The sequence below is a fragment of the Aedes aegypti genome, chromosome 2 (genome assembly GCF_002204515.2).
Source record: "Aedes aegypti strain LVP_AGWG chromosome 2, AaegL5.0 Primary Assembly, whole genome shotgun sequence".
NCBI lineage: Eukaryota > Metazoa > Arthropoda > Insecta > Diptera > Culicidae > Aedes > Aedes aegypti.
The window spans coordinates 251,085,241-251,109,463 of NC_035108.1; the positions used below are offsets into that span (position 1 = coordinate 251,085,241).

A 24,223-nucleotide genomic window follows, 5' to 3' on the forward strand; every position below is an offset into this window, starting at 1 on the left:
CGCAGGAGCAAGCGTCAAGGTCGGAAGATCAAACACAACTAAGCAATCGCGGTTTTTTTTTTCACTTTTACTTGACCGACGCGCGACATGTTTGATCCTGCCTCCATCGCCGGCCCCCGCAGGAGCAAGCGTCAAGGTCGAAGGATCAAACACAACTAACGGATCACGCCACTTTTTCACTTTTACTTGACCGACGCGCGACATGTTTGATCCTCAATATCCAGTCATAGAACTGTCCTTGCCATAAAGTCAAAGCACCGGTATTAGGAACCATAAAACAGGGGCGCTCATTCTCTGATAAGAGATTGAGACGCATCCCTTGACATCTTGAAGGCCGATCGAGAGTACCACTCCATAAAACACGCACCGAAACCAATTATATTCCATCCACACTGACGAGAAGCGATCAGTTGTCGGATTGTAGCCAATCAGACCGTGTGGCTATATATCCAGTTAGCTAGCTTTGAAAGTTGTGCGTAGTGATTCGGATCGATAATTTAGATTCGCAATGGCAGAATCGAAATCCCTGATGGGTCAGCGGGACTAAAGTTAAAACCTTGAGATCTGCCTTTCTTCTTCAACCAGCAAACCCATGGTGGTGCATTTTTCCATGGTGGATGATGATTTCGTGGTGTGAACATGCCAATGGCTGGTGGTCAATATTCCCCAAACTGTTCGGACAGGCCAGAGCTTGCAGTCGCCAAGGGATACACGCCAACACTTCAGCACACTCCAACAGAACCCTAGGATAAGCGTAAATTAGGCTAAGTCATCAATTAAACGTAAGTACACAAACCTTTTGATCATTCCTTTTTTTGTGAAACTCGAACTTCTATCTTGGTTTGGGGTGGCTCGATTTAGTTAGCGTTAGCGGGTCAAGTACGTGGGTCGGGGGACCAGTGCTCGCAGAAGCCAATCTATATTATTACATTTTTGTCTCCGAGTCTCATACGCCCTCTGCGGAGTGGTGACAATGTATTGAAAAAGCTACTTGTAAGCAGTTTTGCTACCGGGTATATTCCCAGATCCTGGCGTGATATTTAACTGTAAAGTTTATCCCGAAATGAGGACGTGCGGCATATGAAGAAACGAAGAGTTTTAGACCAATCAGTTTACGGATGCCCCCAAGGTGGAGTCTTGTCACCACTTTTGTGGAATCTCGTAGCAGATACGCTATTGAGGCAACTCAATAATAGCGGTTTTACAACTTATGGATTTGCCGACGACTATCTAGCTTTGATAGTTGGTATGTGCCTTCCTTAGCCGAGTGGTTAGAGTCCGCGGCTACAAAGCAAAGCCATGCTGAAGGTGTCTGGATTCAATTCCCGCTCGGTCCAGGATCTTTTCGTAATGGGAATTTCCTTGACTTCCCTGGGCATAGAGTATCATCGTACCTGCCACACGATATACGAATGCGAAAATGACAAATTTGGCAAAGAAAGCTCTCAGTTAATAACTCTGGAAGTGCTCATAAGAACACTAAGCTGAGAAGCAGGCTCTGTCCCAGTGAGGACGTTTATGCCAAGAAGAAGAAGTTGGTATGTGCATAAGCACCCTATTCGACCTGACGCAAAGTGCTCTTCAGGTAGCCGAGAGTTGGTGTCGCCAATATGGCATTTCGATTAACGGTTAAATAAATAAATAACCAGAATAAAACATCTCTTGTTCCTTTTACGGAAAGACGAAACCGCGATGGAATTCGACCTTTACTTCTTTTTGGCACTGAGATTAATGTAACTGATCAGGTAAAGTATGTCGGAGTCGTTTTAGATTCCAAACTTTCTTGGACACCTCACATTGATTTCAGAGGCAAAAAAGCTTGCATGGCCTTTGGTCAATGCCGGCGAACCTTTGGTAAAACTTGGGGCCTCAAACCCAAATATATCAAATGGATTAACACAACAGTTGTTCGAGCAATATTGGCATATGGATGTCTTGTGTGGTGGCAAAAGGGCGAAGTGAGAACAATCCAATCAAAATTGGGCCATCTCCAAAGGATGTGCTTGATGGCGATGTCCGGTGCGTTTTCTACAACTCCCACAGCATCGCTTGAGGCCCTTTTCGACGTTGCGCCACTACACATATATCTTAAACAAGAAGCACTTTCTTGCACTTACCGTTTATAGATACTGGAGAAAAATCCAGTGAATCGTAGATCTACACACACTTCGTTGTTTCCACTTTTGGTGAATTGGGACAAAATTGTCTTTGCTCCAAGTGATCTCACAATTGCTTGTCACTTTCCTTACAGGACATTTACCGCACAATTTCCTTCACGAGAAGAGTGGATGTCTGTCTATTTGGAAAGAAGTATATCAAACAATATAGTATGTTACACTGGTGGCGTTCTTGAAGGTAGTGCTGGTGCAGGTGTATATTCTCGTGAGCTAAGACTGAATCAATTTTACTCACTTGGTAGACACTGTACCATTTTTCAGGCGGATTATGTATGGAGTACGTAATGGGTAAATTTATATACTTCTGTTCAGATAGTCAGGCTGCTATAAAAGCTCTTGCTTCGGCCAACTCAAGGCTATCGCATGTCAACTCAAATTGAGGAACTAAATTCAGTCAACTCCGCAAACCTTGTATGGGTACCAGGCCATTCTTCCATCACCGGAAATTAATTGGCTAGCTCGCGATGGAGCATCGCAAGACTTCATTGGCTCTGAGCCAGCAATTCAATTTTGAAGTGCTGGGTGAAGCTTCAGATAAATTCTTGGACGGCAACTCAGCACAATCAATATTGGAATAGTTTAGAGTCGTGTCGTCAAACAAAATTGTACATTACTGAGTCATATCCAAGGGTGGCGAAGTGTTCAACAAAAAATCTATCAAAGCAGAATTGCAGATGGTGTTAGAACCCATTATGGTATGAAGCTACATGCTTTCATTTCGCTTATTCGATTTTCCATCTCCAAGGGACCCTACCCCTATTTTCCCCCATCTTTCCCTTCCCTTTCCTCTCCCATGGGGTAGATGATGAAATAGGCTAAAAAATGACGATGGTATAAATCTCCCAATTGCCGATGAACGGGCCTCTGATACCTGATACTTTTCCGAAGCAAGTCGTCATAAGTGACTATCTCGGGGATGGCATTCAATCCCAGGTCCTTGGCGTGAGAGGCGTGTGTTCTAGCCACTACTAACCACTAGCGATTTTAAGGACTGAATAGATTTTCTGCAACAAAAAGGACATATTGTAACTTGTATTACTGATTAAAAATAAATAACAAATAAAAATAATAACCTATAGAATTTGGCATCAGGATTCACTGCAAGCAGAATAAGGAAAAGTTAACTTTAAGACCATTTTGAAATAGAGACTTTAATTACCTTCTATACAAAATTACGCTTCTGCTTCTTCTTGGCATTGACGTCCTCACTGGGACAGAGCCTGCTTCTCAGCTTAGTGTTCTTATGAGCACTTCCACAGTTATTAACTGAAAGTTTTCTTTGCCATTTTTGCATTCGTAAATCGTGTGGCAGGTACGATTATAATCTATGCCCAGGGAAGTCAAGGAAATTTCCATTACGAAAAGATCCTGGACCGACCGGGAATCGAACCCAGACACCTTCAGCATGGCTTTGCTTCGTAGCCGCGGACTCTAACCACTCGGCTAATGAAGGCCCCAACATTACGCTATTGTTTACGAATTCCTAAAGTTAAACATTTGTTTCTCCTTGACCTCACATAAGCATAATATATAAAAAGTAACCGTATTCTCTAATATAGGGTGCAAAACAACTTGGGCACTTCCTTGATTCACTTTGGCATGAGGGGTTTTCTCGACCGAACTGTCTGAAACTTTGCAATTGGTAGCTCTTCAGTACGACGCATATTCTGGCTTTCAGAAAACCCCACTGCCGAAGTGAATCAAAAGTACCAAGCATAAGATCCGGCTCCCTATTATTAATGAAGACTTGCAGTGACCAAGTCTCTAAATAGCGACCTGCTACCAGCCCTGTATTTATTACGACTCAAGAACCTCAATCACTTGGTAAGTCTTTTAGGGCGGCCAGAAAAGGAGCCCTGAAGGAACTTTATTTACCTTTTGATTTGCTTCCAGTCGTCACTCTATTTTTTCTTTATTCCTCCTTTCCTCACTCTGCTTCATTCACGCAATCAAAATAATAGGAAACATAGGCAAGTAGCAACTGGTGCGGGAAGGGGGTGCCTCTCCTTCACCTTTCAGCTCCACCACCGCGCCCACAATCTTCAAACACTTTTTTCTTCCTTCTGGCTTCTGCGACTGTATTCTTATCAAACTTCAGAAACCCTCGAAATATTCCGGGTTTTAATGCTTCTCCGTTCCTGTTATCAGTTCACTGTAATCCAAATTGATGCTGACCGAAAATGTTCGGTCCTCCTCCCGTTGTTTTCCCCTTGGCTTCAATTATTAGGTGGACATTTTTTTCCGCATCGATTGCCCTTTTGCACACCAGCGAAGATTTTTCCTGCTCCGATATTTGCGGCAATCGACCCCGACCGGCCCGGAACTCGGCACTAGGTTATTTCACATCGGTTATTCTTCCCGGATGATGCACATTTGTTTGAAAACGCGTTCACTTTAGTAGGAAAATCGCAAAAACTATCAAAGTATTGTAAATTTTGCACCCTATCGGACGCGACGATTTGTAATCGTCGCCGGTGAAACCGTCGCCAAAATCGTCGCCAGTCAAGAAACCGCTGTGAATTTGACGTTTCACCAGTCTTACCAACACAAAGGCAAATCACCTCCTTTGATTGGTTTCCTGGCGACGATTTTTTCAGTCTGCTCGAAAGTTGGCGGCGCGTTTTGTTGCGAATGAAACAGACAATAAATAGAAGGACGAAACGTTTTGATTCTCAGCGCGTGAGAGGTTAGATTTTTAATTTTCTCCTGCGAATCAAGAACTGAAAAGGAATGTCAACAAACGACCACAGTTGATAGAAGCCGATGTCTAAAAAGGGCCTGTTCCATCAACCGCTGTTCAAAATTCTAGAGTAACATTAGAGAAGGGCCCTTAGCAAGGGGTGGATCACTCTTATGCATCGAGATAATTAAAATGTATTTCAATGCAATCGTACTCTTTGAAAATTTCTAAACTCATGGTATGCTGTGATTTTTGACTCTAATTTACTAATTTACTATCGTGGCAGCTACCTTCTATATGAATCATCGAAAGCATTGGCCATCCAGAGTTCTCAATCCAAAATTACCTATCCTTTCAGGATCTATATGTGGTTAGTAAGACTGAAAGCACATCAGAGAAAAATGGCTGTGTGTTGATATGAATATTTATTAATTTATTTGTTAAGGATATTCCGTCGCCTTGTCTCGGAATAACTAAATTGTTCTCTTTTGAAATACAGGGTTGATAAATCTGTTTCACTTAACCAAAGTTGGAAATAGAGGGCATGATTGGCGGACTCGGTAAGGAAGATGTCCTAAGTTATGAGGACAGGATACACACTTAAATTATTTCCGAATTTTTTTGTTACCGAGATTCGGTAAACGTTTACCGAGATCTCGGTAAAAGTGTTACCGAGAATCGTCAAATTATTACCGATATATCAGCTGTTGGGTTCTCGGCGAAACCGTTTAAGTGTGTAAGATTGCAAATTGTAAACCAGAACGAGTTCATCGGCATCAACATTGGCGAAGAGTGCTGTTATAGATGAAAATAGTTATGAAAAAAGCTTCAGGAGACTGTTGGGGAATTCTCTCCGTGGATAAGGAACAAACCCTGAATTCATTAAACATTTTTGGACCCAATTAGCTGCTTAATTTGCCAAGGATACGCAGAAAGTTTCCTTCTTACTTACAACAGCACCTCAGAAAAGGGCAATAAGAACGAGCGCGCAGTTTTGTGATCCCCCATCACACCACATCGAAGCGGAAGAGCGTCATGATTGCAGGTGCAATTCTCTGGAATCAACTTCCTCTGAGGACCAGACAGCTACCAACGATAGGCCAGGGGAAACCTAGAGTGAATTTATGTCAAAGAAAAAGAAGATTTTGTATGAGAATTGACAGAAAAATGTATGACAAGTTCATCCACTTCTCCTGGCCTATTAATACAGTTATCTCTCCCTTACTCGATATTGAAGGGACCATCGAGTTAGGGAGGTATCGAGTTACAGAACACAAAAGCAGTGTAATAGCGTTCCAAGGGACCATCGAGTTAGCCATGAAAACCAATTTTTACTATGGTTCTCTAACTCGATATCGAGATACGGAATATCGAGTAAGGGAGAGTTAACTGTAGAAAAAAAATATTTAGTCTTTACCATTACGTACAACCGGTACCAAATATTTTTTCAAAAAAAGTTCCCAATTTTCAGAAATAGAACGTTAGATGCATTTCGCCATACAAATATTTTTCGCGTTACCTTTTAGCGATTTTTCGTGCATAGACACTAGCGCACCCGGATAAAAACGTATCATTCAGTGAATGGAATAAACCATTAATGTACAATATAACGTATTGGATACAATACAGCGTATTGTAATTGAATGTCGAAGCAATATTATTCTTCTTTGGATATACAATTCAAAAACAATATAATATATTGTAACAGAACATTGTATTGTTTTCAATTGGTTTTATACCTTACAATTTTTGTCAAATTCCTATTTTCGCGTAAAACAACTGTTGCTTTTTTCTATGTAGCTTCGCTGAAAGAAATAAACACAACAAGTTCAGAAAGCAAGAAATGTTAGGTGAAAAATATTCAAAAAGTAAAAATAAGTAGTTTTTTAGAAGTCACTTGACATTAGCTGTAACGACGAATGCAACCATGATACAGTTCGTTGAATTGTTTTTGTATTGTACAACAATACACGAATTGCTAATCAAGACAATACATGAACATTATATCGTATTGTATTTTCAAAATGTTTGTATGAGAAAATATCTATATTTGTATTGTTACGATACTTAACCACCCATACATTATATTGCAAAAATCTCATATACCATACAGTGAACTGTTCAAAACAATATATTGTACTGTAATTGTATTGGCATTTTACATATACTGTATTGTTTTTCCAATATATTGAATGGTACTGTTTCAATACGTTATATTGTTTTTGTATTGTATTTTTTATTCGGGCAAGTGCGTTACTATGTGGCGAGTAGCGAATCAGGGCATGCACGTAACCCATTAAACTAGCCCTATGTTACATGACAATCAAATTTTTTAACTTTTAATACCTAGGTAATTGTTATTTTCTAAAAGTTGCAATATCAATTGTTGTTTACTTGACCTGAAAAATGGTATAACCGACAGGCTTACGTTAAGTTTAAATGAAATAAATACTAAAATAATAAAATACTCTAATCCCGGTCAACAAGTCAGTGATTTTCGATAGCGATCGATATATTATGGATCCGACAGAAATAAGGACAAACATTTTTTTTCAAATAAGGTACCGCGGGGCAAGTGGGAACGAAAAAAACGATAGTTCAAACAAATTGTTCAATAAAAATTTCAAATGTAAATATTTTTCAAATCCAACAACACAATCACGTTTTGGCAACATATTTGCTGGTGTGTGCATGAAACTAATCGAATAATTTCGAAATTGTGAAAACCTTGGAAGAAAGTTTTACAATGAACCAATGGACGCAGTTACCTGGAAAACGGGGCATGTGGGACACATCCAGTTTCATGCGTCAATCTATATCAGTAAGTCAACCATAACAATAATAGGATTGATAAGTCATGGATTTTTAATTTTAAGTACATATTTGATGTACATAAGGGATCAACCATAAAATACGTTGCGTTTTAGGAAGAAACCCTTTATTTAATAGTATGTCACCTCACATTTAATATTAACTGATAATTCCTCAATAAAAGCCTAAAAAGGAATTAAACATGTTCAAAATATATCATTTATAAGTTGTTAATTAAAATGTAGCACATAAACAATCAATAATTGACGAAATTATAAATATGTTTTGTTATTATTTATATGCATGCAGAAAACCACCTTATAGGATGGAATTGTTTTCCATCACTACTTAATTTGGTAGAAACAACAAATAAAGTTCAGATAACATAGAAAAGTAATCTTTCTCATGATGCATTTCAAATTTCAGCTGTGTGTTTGTTCAATTTTTAAGTCGTATTTCAAAAATAAAAAATTAATTAAAAAATAAAGAATAATAACACTTTTCTTCTCCATCTTATGCAATAGGGTCCTAAAGCCCCACGCACAATGTGAGCGGCAGCGCGGTACAGCGGCATGACGGCACGCCCATCTTGATCCACACCCCACTTATCAATCCCATGTTGACTAAATCCTTCTCAACATTGACTTGACAAGCAGAGTGTAGCTCAATATGGGCCCGCCGTCATGCCGCTGTGCCGCGCTGCCGCTCACATTGTGCGTGGGGCTTAAAGCCCTGTCCCAATTTTAGTGCCAAACGCTTAAGTTTAGGCCAAAAACACATGTTTACTAAATTTTCTAATGTTTTCCGTTGGTTTAAGCCCAAAAAACATTTTTTTAGATTTTGTCACATCCTTTGGCTTAAACTCAAATTTTGGGTGTATTTTGTGTTCCGTGTCCCTTCCGAAATGTCAGATAGGAACAACCCCAGTGGTCGAACTAAAACCCCTGTGGTGGTTTTGTCGACTAAGCGAACGTCAAACATGATCAAAAGTGTCAAGGTTCATTTATGGACCAAATTTTTAAATTAAAGTTCAAACATGATATAGCCATTATTTAAACGGGAAAATGGCTAAAGTAGTTACAGTAACATGCTTTTTCGTGTTATTAAATAAAAACAAGATTTCATTAAAAATTTTAGGACCCAATTATGTAATTTGAGGTTGAACCTTTTTAATAAAAATCATTTCTCGCGTAACTTTTCAAAACGTCCTAAGTAACAAATGTAAACAAATCGAGATTATCATTGCAAATCATTTGCGTTGCACCACTTAGCAGCACACTAGAACACTCGTTCTGATATATTAACAACAAATTAATCTATTCAAAGCATAACAAAATGACCAATGTTCAAAACTGCATCGCTTTTAATCAATTGTTACATTGGACCTTTGATCAGAGAACCAACCACATGTCCTATGTAACATTTATGAATAAACACGATTCTAATGTTACATTGGACATTCCTGAATAAAGCTTTAGAATGGAGTTGAAAAGGTAGAATGATTTGTAGAAGCGTGTCTGAGACACTACTTAGATGCATAGAATGCCATAATAACTGCTTCTCAATCATTTTAGTCGATATTTTCAGAGTCGCACTGCCTCGCAAAATTGAAAACGCTCAAGTGACAAAAAGAGAATGAGTTACACAAAACTGTATTTTGGTCTTTTTGCCAAACCATGTTTTACCGTTTCGCTGGATTGGATCAGCTGCAACATCTCTTTTCATATTATTAGCGCATTGCGTGCATATAGGGGAATGATATTGAGCACAAGATTGAGCATCATGATGTCATTGTATCAATCTGATTCAGATGCATGGTCGATCAAGCATATAAATATGCTTCCTGGCAGCAACACGAGCAACGTACATGCGCGACTTGCTCACACATATTTGCAGAGCGATCAATCACCGAAGAGAGGAGAAGCTGTATGTATTTGTTAGACGTGGGCTTCTTTCTCGAGTTCCTACAACAAGATGGACGGCGTCGTCATCGTCATCATTCCCCACCGCAATTTCTTGTTTCAACCGACGGCTGGTGCTGATTGCAACACAACCGTCACCACCACCACGTCATGCAGTGGGAAACTCTCACATGATCATGTGGGCGAAACGTCATAAAAACGGGGGGAAAATTGAGGGAGAATCAGTGAGAGAGCAAAATGTCCTACATACAGCTCAACGTTTCCCCTCCTTCTGTTGTTACATAGGACACATAGACGGATGGGAAGAAGTGACGTCGTGGGATTGAATGAATCAAAACAAAGCACAGCTGGTGTCTCCGATTAGCACACCGCAACAAAATGTCGATTATCAGCGTATTGAGTGCATGTAGGGAAATGATATTCAGCGTCATGATCTTATTGTATCAATCCGATTCAGATCCATGGTCGATGAAGCATATACATATGCTTCACGGCAGCAACACGAGCAACGTGCATGCGCGACTTGCGCACATATATTTGCAGAGCAATCATTCACCGAAGAGCGGAGAAACTGTATGTATTTGTTTGGCATTGGTTTCCTACAACACAATCGACGGCGCCGTCATCGTCATCATTTCCCACCGCTATTTCTTGTTTGCGCCGACGGCTGGTGCCGAATGCAACACAGTCGTCACCACTCGTCGTGCAGTGGGTAACTCACACACGAACAAGTGTGGGCGAAACCAGCATTGAAACGGGGGGAAGGTTGAGAGAGAAACAGCGAGAAAGCAAAAAGTCCCAAATACAGCTCAACGTTTCACCTCCTTCTGTTGTTACATAGGACACATAGACGGGGGGAAAAAGTGACGGCGTGGCATTGAATGAATCAAATTGTTGTTGTTCGTAAGAGACTTTAACCCGAAGGTCATTCGTCTCTTCTTCAAATGAATAAAAACAAAGCACAGCTGGTGCCTGCGATTATCACACCGCAACAAAATGAGCAGTTCAACTTGAATGTTGAAGCAATTCAACGCACGTGGATACAAAATGAAATAAAACATGATTGTTGTGTGCTCAAATCAAAATATCCGATGTTACTATAACTGAAACAAAATGACAGAAATGAATGTCCAATGTAACAATTGTTGAAACAGAACGACCTATGTGATTTATCCTATGTACATATTTTTGGTCAAAACGTCCTATCTCATGTTTTTATAGATTTCAGTGTAATTTCCAAGTAAATTGACAAAATTTCATTTCATACGTTGAACTCTATTACACTGCTTCCCTCTACAAGCAACACAGTGGGGAAAAATTGTTTCATTTTGATACAGTTTCAAAATATATTTTCACAACCTTCAAGCTCGATTTACTCGAAATGTGTGAATTGTTAGATAGGCCGTTTTGAAAAGTTACGCGAGAATTTGTTTGAATGTTTTAGTGCTACTCTCTATCAAAATGTATGAAACGTGTACGAAAAGTTTTGATTCTGGTTTTTGTTTTGATAGGTCCCACTTACCCCAGGTACAAATATATTTTGGGGTAAAATAGACCATCGAAAATTTCGTATGAAATGACACAAAATACTGGTGTATCGTAAGCAGCTTGTAATAATACTAAAAATTATAGCTTACTGATGGAAATTCGATTTAAAACACATTTATTTTTTGCGAGTCAGTGCAAGACCTGAAACGTGTCACAATTTGTCATGCAAGTTGAAAATGGCGCTGAACTGACAACTGTTACATGAACCACATGGTAATAAAAATAACAATATGTTTAGTACTAAATACATTCCTTGTCATTGTATCTTCAACTTTCTAGAAGAATACCCCCATGAAAAACTTTTCCTAGTTGAGCTATGACGAAACGCCCCACTTGCCCCCGATTCTCACTTCCCGAATAAAAAATACAATACAAAAACAATATAACGTATTGAAACAGTACCATTCAATATATTGGAAAAACAATACAGTATATGTAAAATGCCAATACAATTACAGTACAATATATTGTTTTGAACAGTTCACTGTATGGTATATGAGATTTTTGCAATATAATGTATGGGTGGTTAAGTATCGTAACAATACAAATATAGATATTTTCTCATACAAACATTTTGAAAATACAATACGATATAATGTTCATGTATTGTCTTGATTAGCAATTCGTGTATTGTTGTACAATACAAAAACAATTCAACGAACTGTATCATGGTTGCATTCGTCGTTACAGCTAATGTCAAGTGACTTCTAAAAAACTACTTATTTTTACTTTTTGAATATTTTTCACCTAACATTTCTTGCTTTCTGAACTTGTTGTGTTTATTTCTTTCAGCGAAGCTACATAGAAAAAAGCAACAGTTGTTTTACGCGAAAATAGGAATTTGACAAAAATTGTAAGGTATAAAACCAATTGAAAACAATACAATGTTCTGTTACAATATATTATATTGTTTTTGAATTGTATATCCAAAGAAGAATAATATTGCTTCGACATTCAATTACAATACGCTGTATTGTATCCAATACGTTATATTGTACATTAATGGTTTATTCCATTCACTGAATGATACGTTTTTATCCGGGTTGCCCCGGGGTACCTTATATTTTTTCTCAATCTCCAAGCGTCGCGACTAATATTTGAATAGTGCGCTGTGTTTATAAACATCGTAAGAATGCAGCGCCACACATGTCATTATGACAGTTATGTCGGGAACGAGTCACACCCCGGTCAACCAGTCAGTGATTTTCGATAGCGATCGATATAGATTCGTTTTGAACCGTTAGCGATCGCCATCGTTGGTTAAAGATCTATAAAGAATTATGAAGACTGGTTGGACGGGACGTCGCGTGTCCCACACGCGCGTTCCGATTTGGTGGGCGCGCGACAATAGATTCGTTTTGAACCGTTAGCGATCGCCATCGTTGGTTAAAGATCTATAAAGAATTATCAAGAATGGTTGGTCGGGATTCTACACGCAAAAAAATTGTGCGGTAAAAACTACTATTTTAGGGGGTTAACTAAAGCACTCGCACCGGCAATTTTAAGCAGACCAGAAATGCGCTTGATTTTACCATGTCTGTAGTCGAAATCAGATTGTTGTAAATTATTTCTGTCATATGTACCAGTAATGTGGTGAGATGTACCGTAAACATAGTAAATTGGTCTGGAATTCCATGGTAGTTTCAAGAATGGGCGTAGTCAGCTAAAATAGTAATTTTTACCACAGAATTTTTTCCCGTGTAGCACACGCAGAGCACACGCTTGAAATAACCCTAAAATATTTCTCCGTGGACACTTTTTAGCGTGTTGTTCACAGTGAACTACCCTGATGTGTTGTGAGTACTGTGGCAAAGTGTTGCTTCATTGCCCTACAGACCCCTACACACCCTATAAGTTGTTGATGTTTTCATTTAGCAAAAAAAAAAAAACATTGGAGAAGCGTGCAAAACTCTTCAATATTGTAAAAAAATTAAGATTAAAATACTAGTTATTATTTAACTAAAATAACGTTTGTAAATGGCAGAAGATTTCAGTTATTATGTGTACATCTCGCTTACGCTGATTCCTGTGTATTTGGCCTTTAAACTGATTCAGTGGATGGGATGGGAACTTTTCGTAAATAACTGAACGACTCAACATCCGGAAAGGTAAGTAAAGACTTTATAACGTATCTAGTCAGTTAAAATCCACATCAAATTTTATTCCAATTTTAGTAATTTGTGCTCAGTGCAGTGCAAGGATCAAGCAAACAACTTGTGCCATTCCATTTTGAGAGATAGAACAATGTGATAAATAAATTATTATTGAATGTTTAAATATCCCTATTTTTGCAGAGTATTTCAATAACCACTAAGCGCGGTAGCTGATGGGAAATGCGTCCTTAAAAGCTGGCATCGATCCCGATCGATGGCAATGGTTCGCCGTTTCATCATGATTTCCTTCTCCAGCTCTCCCCTACGCATGATGAGATCGTTTTTGACCTCTTCCTCCTGCTTGAGTTGGGCATTCATGGCGGAAAGACCTTCCTCTATGGATTTAACTTCGGCTATGAGCAGCGCCTGCGACTGGTCTCGACAGTTTTCCACCCGTGGCCGCTGGTTCCGGTTGTCCAGTCGCGTCTGAACCACCTTCATTGCGTGGTCCATGTTGCGGATGGCAACCTTCAGCTTTTCGATCTGGATCTCCGTGTCAGCGAGGTGCTGCAGAGTCTGAAATGAAAGCAAAAGGTGGCGCATAAGGCGGAATAGAATTGGTGCAATGATCCTAGTCTTAAACAAAGATGCCAAGCACAAGAACAAACAAAGCGACGAGGTTGATGTAACAACCATAACAACAGAAACTATTCTCCACTATCAGCCCTGTAGTATGAAATGCAGAAACTCACTGATCGAAGATCAATTTCCAGCTTCTGTCGAACTTCCTCCATACAGTTGATACGATCCGCCAAAGCTCGCTCAACGCTGTCCGCCTGGCAACGAAGGTCACGTGCTGCATTCGTCAAGATGGCATCCAATGTGCCGCGCAGTTGTTCCGATTGCTTCCTGCAATCCAGACACATCGCCAGCGTTTCCCGGCTGAACTTCTCCCAGTAGATTTCCGTCGATTGTCTAAAACATTCCGAAGGCCATGTTAGTTGTTAACATTTTCTTGCATAGAGTAACTTACTCATTAGGACATCTGGTGGCGCCCGGACGAAACAGCGTTATCGTGGACTTGTTGGTCAAATTGCAATTGATCGCATCGTTCTCGTGGGCCAGTTTCTTATCGCTCCAATCGAATTCCATTCTCTGGCGGGCCGCACGGTTCTGTACCTGTTGGGCTTCTATTTCCGCAAGGGTTTTCAACAGAATTGATCGGATCTCGGCAATCAGGGAAACCTCTCGGATGAGTTCCTCCTCCGGTCGGTCGCGTATGAGCTCCGTGTCGGGACGGCCCGTTCTACGCTCGAGACATTCGGATGCTAGAAAATAAAGATAAGTAGTAGTTGATCTACATTCTACAATGTATACCAAAATGGATTGTATAAAAATGAAATTCATATGATTTTGTATTATATACTATTTGTTTGCGATGTTTGGCGCCCTACACCTGTATCATTGCACAGTGGGACGGATTGGGATTTTAGGAGGAAAGGTAGAACTCACACCTTCTATTGTGATTGTACGTAAAATTGATGTTCTACAAAGTTTTTACTATTTTGAAAACATTTTTTTGGTCGTTTTTTTTCTCGCTCTTTAATTGACCATTTTAGAGCATTTTTCGTTTTTTTGATGTCGGATGACCCATCAAAATTAGGTATTTGTGTTTTATTTTAAGTTTCTCAGCAAAGTTGTCTAAAGAGTATCATGTCACCTGCCACACAATTACAATGTATGAATACAAAATGAAAACTGCCAAATGAAGCTCTCAACTGTACTATACTATAATGCACATAGTTTTTATCATATAATCTAGACTGGAAAGTCATAGTATCATAATCAGAAAGCATATTCTAGGAATCGACTGTTCCAGATGCGTCATATTTCCAACGATGCACAAATTACTTGTACACGGATTTTCAGTAAGTAAGCATCCGTTACTACGGAAGAAAATCTGATTGGAAGAGATTGCCAATCAGATTTTCTTCCGAGGAAGCTGACGAATGACGCCAGAAAATTCAATTATGAGCAAAGTTTTGAAGATGATTTCGATTTTTTTCCTTTTATATATTGCTGAATTTCTCTCACTCAATTCAGAAGTACTTTTAGAAGATTATAAAAGAAAAGAAATGTCTTAAAGCTGAAATAAAATTATTGTCATGTAAGAAAAATATTTTGTTTGCCCCAACGATATATACATGTGAAAAAAAGGTTTATTTTTCATTAAAAAATGTTTACAACTATTCTCCGGCAAAATTGTACGAATCTACTGGGCTCAAAATATGTGTTTCTATAGGTCTAAAGGTGATAAGAAGATAGCTTTGCTGATAAACTTGAAATAAAAAAATAAACACAAATACAGTGGGATTCCGTTTTTGGCATGCTCCATTTTTGGCACCCCCCGTTTTGGCAACAAAATGGATCCGTTTTTGGCAACATTTTTCAATACCATTAAAATTTGTAAATTTTTGTAAATATTATCGTGTCTGTTGCCTTAGTCATTTGAATAGCATGCCAACTCCGCACCGGTTACATTCCAGAGCTCCATTTTCATCAATATTTCCTCAAATCTCACCAACTACTACACACTTAAATTATTTCACCGACCTCAGTAATTTTTTTCGCCGAGAACCCAACAGCTGAGAGCTCGGTAAATTTTAACGCCGAATCTCGGTACTTATTTTACCGAGATTTCGGCAATCCGAATTTTTTGCCGAAATCTCGGCGAACGTTACCGAGATTCGGTAAACGTTTACCGAGATCTCGGTAAAAGTTTTACCGAGAATCGTCAAATTATTACCGAGATATCAGCTGTTGGGTTCTCGGCGAAACCGTTTAAGTGTGTAAGGACTCGCGTACGCGCTTATTTACTTCAGGATGGTCATTAATCATGCATTGGCAACGTTTCATGAGGCCAATAATCTCCACCAGTATCTCAACTAGAGACCAATCTCTTTTCTTAGGCATTGAGTGACCAGCCCACTTGAGTCTGCCAGTAGATGGTACAATAAAAACACTTTTCTTCAGATTTGGAACAGCTTGTTTGAACAAAGCACAAGCACCGACATAAGAGCAACAAAAAAAAAACTATGACTCACACATAGTAACAATCATAAATCTTGTCACATCTTTTTGGCTCACTGTCTTTATTATTATGAATTTACATACATTGTGCATGTAAAAACGCACCGCAGTAATAGATACAAATATGTACGGCAAAATGTCGTGTATAATAACTTTTAAGAAATTTCATTAAATAAATTGCGTTATTCTGGAGAATTCGAAAAGTATCAACATATAATCCATAAAAAGAGTTCGTGTAGTAAAATTGTATATTATTTTTAAAGAATTCCACCAGGACCATGACAAATGTGAATACAGTCCAAACTACAATTCATTCTCAATAATATTTTTGAAGCGTGTGATAAATACGACTGAGAGTGTTTTAACTTTTTGTCTGTGGTATTGCTGTGTGCGTTTGATATGCAAATATCAAATACGGGAACACCAAACGCGGTAAGATTTTTCACAAGAAATGCGATGTCTAAGATAGATTTTTCTTGCTAGGGCGGTGATGATTTAAGTAATCGTTGCTAGGTGTCTTTTGATTATTTTGTTTACCGCATTTGGAGGACGTTTAGGTACTCAACATTTGCATTTCAAATGCAAACAGCAATATAATGATCTTTCTGCGTCAACTATTTAAAGTTACGTTCCCTCTTTTCTATAAGCTCTGTAGGGCGTTAGATTTGTTAAGAGGCGATCCAGCATTCTGTACAAGATTCCTTGATTAACAAGGATACCGTAAAATCGGGTGTAATTGATCATCTTATCACACGATTTTATTTATTCGTAATGGAGCACAAATATCAATGTAAGTTGCAGTAAATGAACGTTGTTTGTCGTAACTATAGTCAAATTGTGTGTTGTGAAGTTTTTTGCTTCAAAGAATGTTTATTACTATGAAAATAACGTAAAATTTCAAAATTATGCACGGTGCAGTATTGACAAACACCTTTGAACTTCTATTTATAAGCAAGGATTTGAACATGGTATAAACCTGAAAGTTTGTGAGGATGCTTGAGATATATCCCCAAACCAGATTTTATTACCAAAACTCGTACCAATTTGCTCATATGGTTGAAATAATTGAATTTTAGATATCATTGAATTCCTTAGGAAATTGCATACATTTAGGCGTTTTCCGCGTAATTCTTGAAATTTAAATTTATTTATTTTTTATTTCGTCAATCAATAGTAGACTACACACTTGCTTAATTCTATGTTATATTATATCTTAAGGAATTAAAATATTGTCTTAGCTTTGTTCGCGACATGGTCAGATCAATTTCTGTGCAATGCTGATTATAAAGAGACATCATTCGATTCATTGGGCCGAATTTTGCATAGTTAGTTCGATGATTATTTGATGCAAACAAATTCCGATTTCTTAACTGTCTAGCGGGCGTGTAGAAATTCAAACATGATAAAAGATTGGTGGAATCAATACGCTGCGATACAATATCATTGATAAATGAAATCATGGCTATTTCGCGACGCTCATTTAAGGTTTGAATATCGATAAGCATGCATCGAGCCTCGTATGATGGCAGTGGAAACGTTGTCCAGCCTAATTTGCGTAAGGCATATAAAAGAAATTGCTTCTGTACTGATTCGATTCTATCACCATGTATTTTTATATGCGGAGACCACACAATACTACAATATTCTAGAACTGATCTTACATAAGCAATGTACAAGGTTTTAATCGTATATGGATCCCGAAAATTGTAGCTAAAACGCTTAATGAAGCACAACATATTGGTTGCTTTATGGATAATCGTATTATAATGATCAGTAAAGGTAAGTTTAGAATCTAATATGACACCTGAATCTCTTATCTTATCGCACTTTTGAACAATTTGATTTCCTAAAGAGACAGTAATCTGTGGTGTATTCCGTTTTCTGCTATATGTGATTAAATTACATTTTTTGACGTTTAATTGAAGTAAGCTTTTGCTACACCATTTATCAAATATACTTATTTCATTCAGATAAATGTCGCTATCTTTGTTGCTATTGATTTCCATATAAAGTTTCATATCGTCGGCATAAATCAGAATTTTAAGATGTTTAAGCACATATGAAATATCGTTAACAAATAATATAAATAACAATGGACCTAAATGCGAACCTTGGGGAACTCCTGATGTAACGTGAACAGGTTTAGACATTTTTCCCTCAAATCTAACTATTTGTTGGCGATCTGTTAAATAAGTTTCAATCCAGTTGAGGAGTCTCATCGCAATTCCCATTTTATTGAGCTTGAAAATCAACATAGAAATGTCTAGTCTGTCAAATGCCTTACTAAAATCGGTGTAAAGTGCTTCGACGTGGTTACCTCTATCCATTGCATTCAAAGTGTAATTTACAAATTCCAAAAGGTTTGTTGTAGTAGAACGACTTTTATAGAAACCGTGTTGTGTATTCGTTATTCTATGTTTTATTTGGCTGAACACATTTTTATTTATAATTGATTCAAATAGTTTTGGAATGGATGAAATAATAGCAATTCCACGATAATTTCGAACATCAGATTTTCTACCAGACTTGTAAATGGGTATGAGATACGATCTTTTCCATTCTTTTGGAAATCTGCTCATTTCAAGTGACTTGTTGAATAGCCAAAATAATGGTGCTGTAAATTCATTAGCTAAGTTTTTCAGTAAAATAGGTGGGATTCCATCTGGCCCTGATCCTTTGGTGGAATCTAAATTCTTCAGTCCTGTTAAAATGTCCTGTAAAAGTATTTGACTTACACCGATATCGCTTGTAAAATCAGGAAAACTAGAAAATATTCAAAGTCACGATCTTTATAAGAAAAGTTAGTAAAAGTCTTTTGGAAAAAAGTAGCAAAAAGATTGCACATACCATCTGGATTATCAGCTGCTCTATCATCCAATGTCATTTTAGATGGAAAATTGTTAGACTTCATCTTCGATTTAGCATAATTGAAGAAATTCCTAGGGCAAGATTTAAAATCATTTTCTATTTTTGTGTTGTACTCTTCAAGCGCAGCGGATATTGCTTGATTAAGTTGGTTGACAATATACAAATAATTTTCTAAACTTTCTCGAGATTTTTGTTGCCTGTTAATTTTATGAGCCTTTTGCTTACGATTTTTTAAATTAGTTATTTGCTTATTAATCCAAACAGGATTTTTCGACCCATTTCTACGACGTCTTCGCAATAAAGGAACTTCCATTTGAATAATTTTTTTTTTTTTTTTTTTTTTTTTTTTTTTTTTTTTTTTTTTTTTTTTTTTTTTTTTTTTTTTTTTTTTTTTGTATGGTATTCAGTTGGAGCTGCCTGACAGCTTAACTTGTCAAGGCTGAACCCTCGGTCTGGCTTTTGCCAAGTTTCCCCTCTACCAGGACCAATACTCAGACGGACTAGGCAATGGCGCCCACATGAACACTGTTTTTTTATTAGTATTGTGACGTGGTAGTTTTTGAAAAGTACCCATATTCCCTTGCTTCTGAGAAAAGGAAGCATTATGAAAATCAGCAGCTCCATTACAATTTGTTTGAAATAGTAGTGTAGAATTTGTTTGAAATAGTAGTGCATTACTAATACTGTCTAGTCGAAATGGTTTTGAATAATTTGTCATTCAAGTGCTATTCTGATTACTATTGTCTTTTACGTAAGATTAGAGTCTTAAATGTCAAGTGTCGTCAAGTCTTAACAAAATTAGGCTGTTAAGTAGTAGTTCTAGTTAATTTCATTTTTTGTTGTTAAAAATATTTATTGGTCATTACGTTCATATATCCTTGAAGAAAAAAGTCGCTTTCCTTGTCTGTTCAACAATTTTTCGAAACTAGCAAGTGTACCCTAATGATCGATCTCAGCGTCTTTCTTTCCATAGTCATTTTTATAGTGAATATTGAAGAGTAAAGTTACCTTAGGCTTCTATTACAGTCTCCTTTTTCACTTTTCGGTGGCAAATGCAATGCTTCACAACGCCTACTTTCTACTTGTAAATTTTGCGAAAATGAAGCTGGAATTAGATTATTTATACCGCTGTTACAAAAGAGGTATTTCTTATTATGGCAATGTAAAAACCATATTAAAATAAGATTGTCGCCACTCATTTCTACTCAGTGAATCTACTAGTCATTTTCCTAAGAGTTCCTAAGTATTCCCTACGTCGTATATGATAACGATGTATCTAGCTAGCTAATAGTAAGAGTGGCTACGGATCATTCTGGTTAGCAAAAGGCAAACTGAACGTCACCAATAGTATTAATGTCCACTTCGAATAGATTAATTATTTGAAATGGGCATCAATTCTATCAATGACTCAGAATGTCCGTTGGATCACATCCGAGATATTATTGCGTCTATGCCATATGAATTATGACGCGGCTTTAAGCAAAAAATGCCAAAATGTGATACCACCACTACAGGTTACGCCTTTGGTTTCCATCATATGGGCTAATGGATTATGCCCTCCCATCGCGGCAAGGTCGCATAACCAAGGGGAGGGTTGTTCAAATTCAAGTTGTATGAAAAACTGAGAAAACTGATTCAAAACGGTCTTTAAATAACTCAGATCTAACTATAAAGATGACCGTTTTGTATGGAAAATCGAAAAAGCTGCAATTGCATCGTTCAGCACTGTACACACTCATTCAGACTATGCGCCGGATAGCCGGAGAAAATTACCGGACAAATCAGCAAATCACAAGAACACCGATTATTCGGTAATTCATCAGCTTTTGACAGCTCAATAAAAACAAAACTACCGAACTACGGTGATTTCTAGATGATCTGTCAAAGAAATTACCGAAAAATCTGTGAATTTTTAGAATCACCGAAAACTGTAAAATATTAAACTGATCTTTCGGTAAAATGTCTGTTAGATTACCGACTTCAGTGATTTGAACAAATAGCAGTGTCAATCAGTCATGTACGTTTTTCTTCTGGGCGTTGCAGTGAAATCTTTTGTGAAATTCCTAAAATCGAAATTGTGCTAGTTTCTCTCAGATATTCTAGACAGATACCTAATTATGATGGAGGTGAGTTTATCGTAGCGTATAAATGTTTATATATAAACTAACGTTATTTTTTGCAGTTCTGTTTTCAGCGTCCGCTGTTCCCTTGCAGTTTGCCGTGTGAATCCCGCTTAGTGTTTTCATTTTCATTTTCATTTTCATTTTGCAGCGTTTGGTGGGGCAATGAGAGCGCAAGTCAGTCCAAAGCCGGGGTAAGGGATAGGTAATGGCCGTAATAGTCTATGCGGACCACTTGAACACCATCGGAAAGGATAAGAAGGGTTGGGGTAGGGTATAGGGAATGGAGAAGACTTGACACAGTAATGCGATTAATGCTGCAAAATGTAAATGTGCTGAAAGCAATTTAATTTGAGTTTTGAAGTTTGATTTGACTTATTAAAATTCCAAATAGATCGGCCATTGTACAAGTAAGAAAGAATATGCTGATCGCTTTCTAGAAATTTTATAAACAACAAAATAATAACAATATGAGAGTGATGCTAAGGGCTGCTGATGGCACAATGCGACGCTATAGGAGATTTTGATACTGAATGAACATTACTATACAGAGCGCAATTTAATCGATGGTGATAACTTTACAAACTTTATCTGTTTTTACACTGATTGACGATGCTGATTTATATAAAAAATATTTAAAAAATATTTGATATTAGTTCATTTGTTTGTGTGATCTAGGTGTTAACCCTCTCTTTCCCACGACTTTGATCGACTATTTCTTTACGAAAAAAGTGTTTTTATCAAAAGTACTTGAACAAACAATGTTGCAAATGGTCTTAATTTTTCGAATTCGGTAAAAAAGTTTTTAGTTATTTTTCAATAGTAAATTGATTGTTTATCAATAGTTTTAATATTGAAACAGTTAGTTTACTTTAGGATTAATCTGATGAGTATATAAACATGATCTAGTAACTATTACTAAGTATTCATCTAATTCGGGTTGTCTCCAGTTCGTCGAAAACTAGTGGAGCTCTGGAGCTACCATGGGAAAGAGAGGGTTAATAATGGAAAAATTTTACATACCCTTGATGAAATACTTCCCTGACCAGAAATATTATATTTTGAGCGCCCTTTTCGAAGCTATTCTATCCAGGTATCCATGTACTGCTTTCAATCCTGAAATTATTCTTATTGTGCATGCTCATGCATTATATTAGTGATGCTCATAATCATGCAACAGATAAGAAGGAGAGAAAAAGAGAATATAGGAACAGTGATTAGTAATGAGTTAATTATGTAGTTTTGTTAGAATTATAAACAATTAAACAGCAGTAATGAATAACTTATAAAATTACTTTGCAGCATAGCTGAGCCTTTCGGAACGTAAGACCGATGTATAAAAATAATTTGTTTCGAAATTGTCCGCGTGGTCTTCTAGTGCCCCTATTAGATCAGAATCAGTCATAGACATACATATCGAATGCTCGCCATGACCCTATGACCAACATTTGTATATGTATAGACTTAGCTGATGTGGCTTTTCTAATAGGTAGTTCTTTCACTCATTGATTGTCTTCAAAACCTTGTCAAGTATAGAAAATTGATTTTATTTCATTTATTACTACATTAAAGCTACATTGTACTTATTAAGTATTAGGTATTATTTTATGTTTTTATCACTACTGATATTATCAAGGCCAGAATTCCCAGTGAGTGAAGAATTTTATAGTACTAGAACACCATAGAAGATCGCTTAACATTACCTAATCATGGAACGGCTTTTTTGCTCTATTATTTTAGGTAGATGCTATTGATCTCCCTTTGCTCCTATCCGCAACCCGGTGCACGCGCCCTGTTGGTTTTCGAAAACCTCGTAGAAGATTACAAACCGTCAATGGCATTCCCAATTACTACCCCACATTGCACATTCAAGGGTCTGATTGTGCTCCTAACCCACCCTCAGTCTGTAATCTTCTCGCCAGTTTGAAATTATATTTTCCCGAAGTGAAAGTAATTTTGATGAGTGATAGCGTAGTGCAGCCCAACTGCATAGTACAGTAGTTTAACCAGAATCTTTAGGTCAGAAGATAAAATCTAAATTTTGTAATAAAAAGGTTGCCATTGCTTTGAAATTTACCCAACATCTAATCAAAACTACTAACAACAGCGATCAATTATCAAAATTCATCGCTCCCTGGAAAATATAATCCCAAGCCCAGGGAGGAACTTCCATTTGAATAATTTCCGACAAAATTGAATAAAAATCCGTCACTGCGATTTCTAAATCTCCCTGGTTTTTCAAAAGGGATTGCCAATCTATTCTATTTAATTTTTGTTTAATTCCGTCAAAATTAGCGTTTTTATAATCAAAGAAATTCTCAAAGTCACAGTTGTCAGAATTGTGATTATTCATTTTCATTTTTCATTTTCATTTTGCAGCGTTTGGTGGGGCAATGAGAGCGCAAGTCAGTCCAAAGCCGGGGGCAGGGATAGGTAATGGCCGTAATAGTCTATGCGGACCACTTGAACACCATCGGAAATGATAGGAAGGGTTGGGGTAGGGTATAGGAAATTGGAGAAGACTTGACACAGTAATGCGATTAATGCTGCAAAATGTAAATGTGCTGAGAGCAATTTAATTTGAATTTTGAAGTTTGGTTTGATTTATTAAAATTTCAAACAATTGTACAAGTAAGAAAGAATGAGCTGATCGCTTTATAGAAATTTAATAAACAACAAAGTAATAACAATATGAGAGTGATGCTAAGAACTGCTGATGGCACGATGCGACGCTTTAGGAGCTTTTGATAATGATTGAACATTACTATAAAGAACGCAATTCAATACAAACTTTATCTGTTTTTATTATGTACAGATATAAAATTATAATTCAGTTCACTGATTGGCGGTGCTGATTTATATAAAAATATTTGATATTATTGAAATGAAATGTGTTACTTACTCATGTGGTTCA

General features: G+C 37.4%; 3 protein-coding genes across 5 annotated transcripts in view; 1 reads left to right on the forward strand and 2 right to left on the reverse strand.

Moving 5' to 3' along the window:
• The window catches only part of LOC5569506 (regulatory-associated protein of mTOR), a 44,193-nt gene extending 39,590 nt beyond the window's left edge, over nt 1-4,603 (reverse strand). Inside the window, exon 1 of one of the 2 annotated variants that reach the window (XM_001658541.2) lies at nt 4,053-4,603. The gene's annotated coding sequence lies outside the window, so the exon portion shown is untranslated. Of the gene's footprint in view, nt 1-3,048; nt 3,071-4,052 lie in introns of those variants that run through there. The other variant, XM_021844791.1, reaches the window with a different exon arrangement.
• Nucleotides 4,604-12,982: 8,379 nt separating this feature from the next.
• Nucleotides 12,983-13,415, forward strand: LOC110676532. Its single transcript, XM_021844794.1, has 2 exons — nt 12,983-13,246; nt 13,313-13,415. Exon 1 carries the CDS (start codon nt 13,116-13,118, stop codon nt 13,224-13,226), a length of 111 nt encoding a protein of 36 aa, XP_021700486.1. The 5' UTR covers nt 12,983-13,115; the 3' UTR covers nt 13,227-13,246; nt 13,313-13,415.
• The window catches only part of LOC5569507 (tektin-4), a 34,496-nt gene continuing 23,544 nt past the window's right edge, over nt 13,272-24,223 (reverse strand). For both annotated transcript variants that reach the window (XM_021844793.1, XM_001658542.2), the window contains 3 exons: nt 14,265-14,559; nt 13,984-14,206; nt 13,272-13,807 (listed from right to left, as the gene is read on the reverse strand). In XM_021844793.1, the coding sequence (XP_021700485.1) occupies nt 13,439-13,807; nt 13,984-14,206; nt 14,265-14,559 (887 nt within the window). In that variant the 3' untranslated portion in view covers nt 13,272-13,438. The remainder of the gene's footprint in view (nt 13,808-13,983; nt 14,207-14,264; nt 14,560-24,223) is intronic.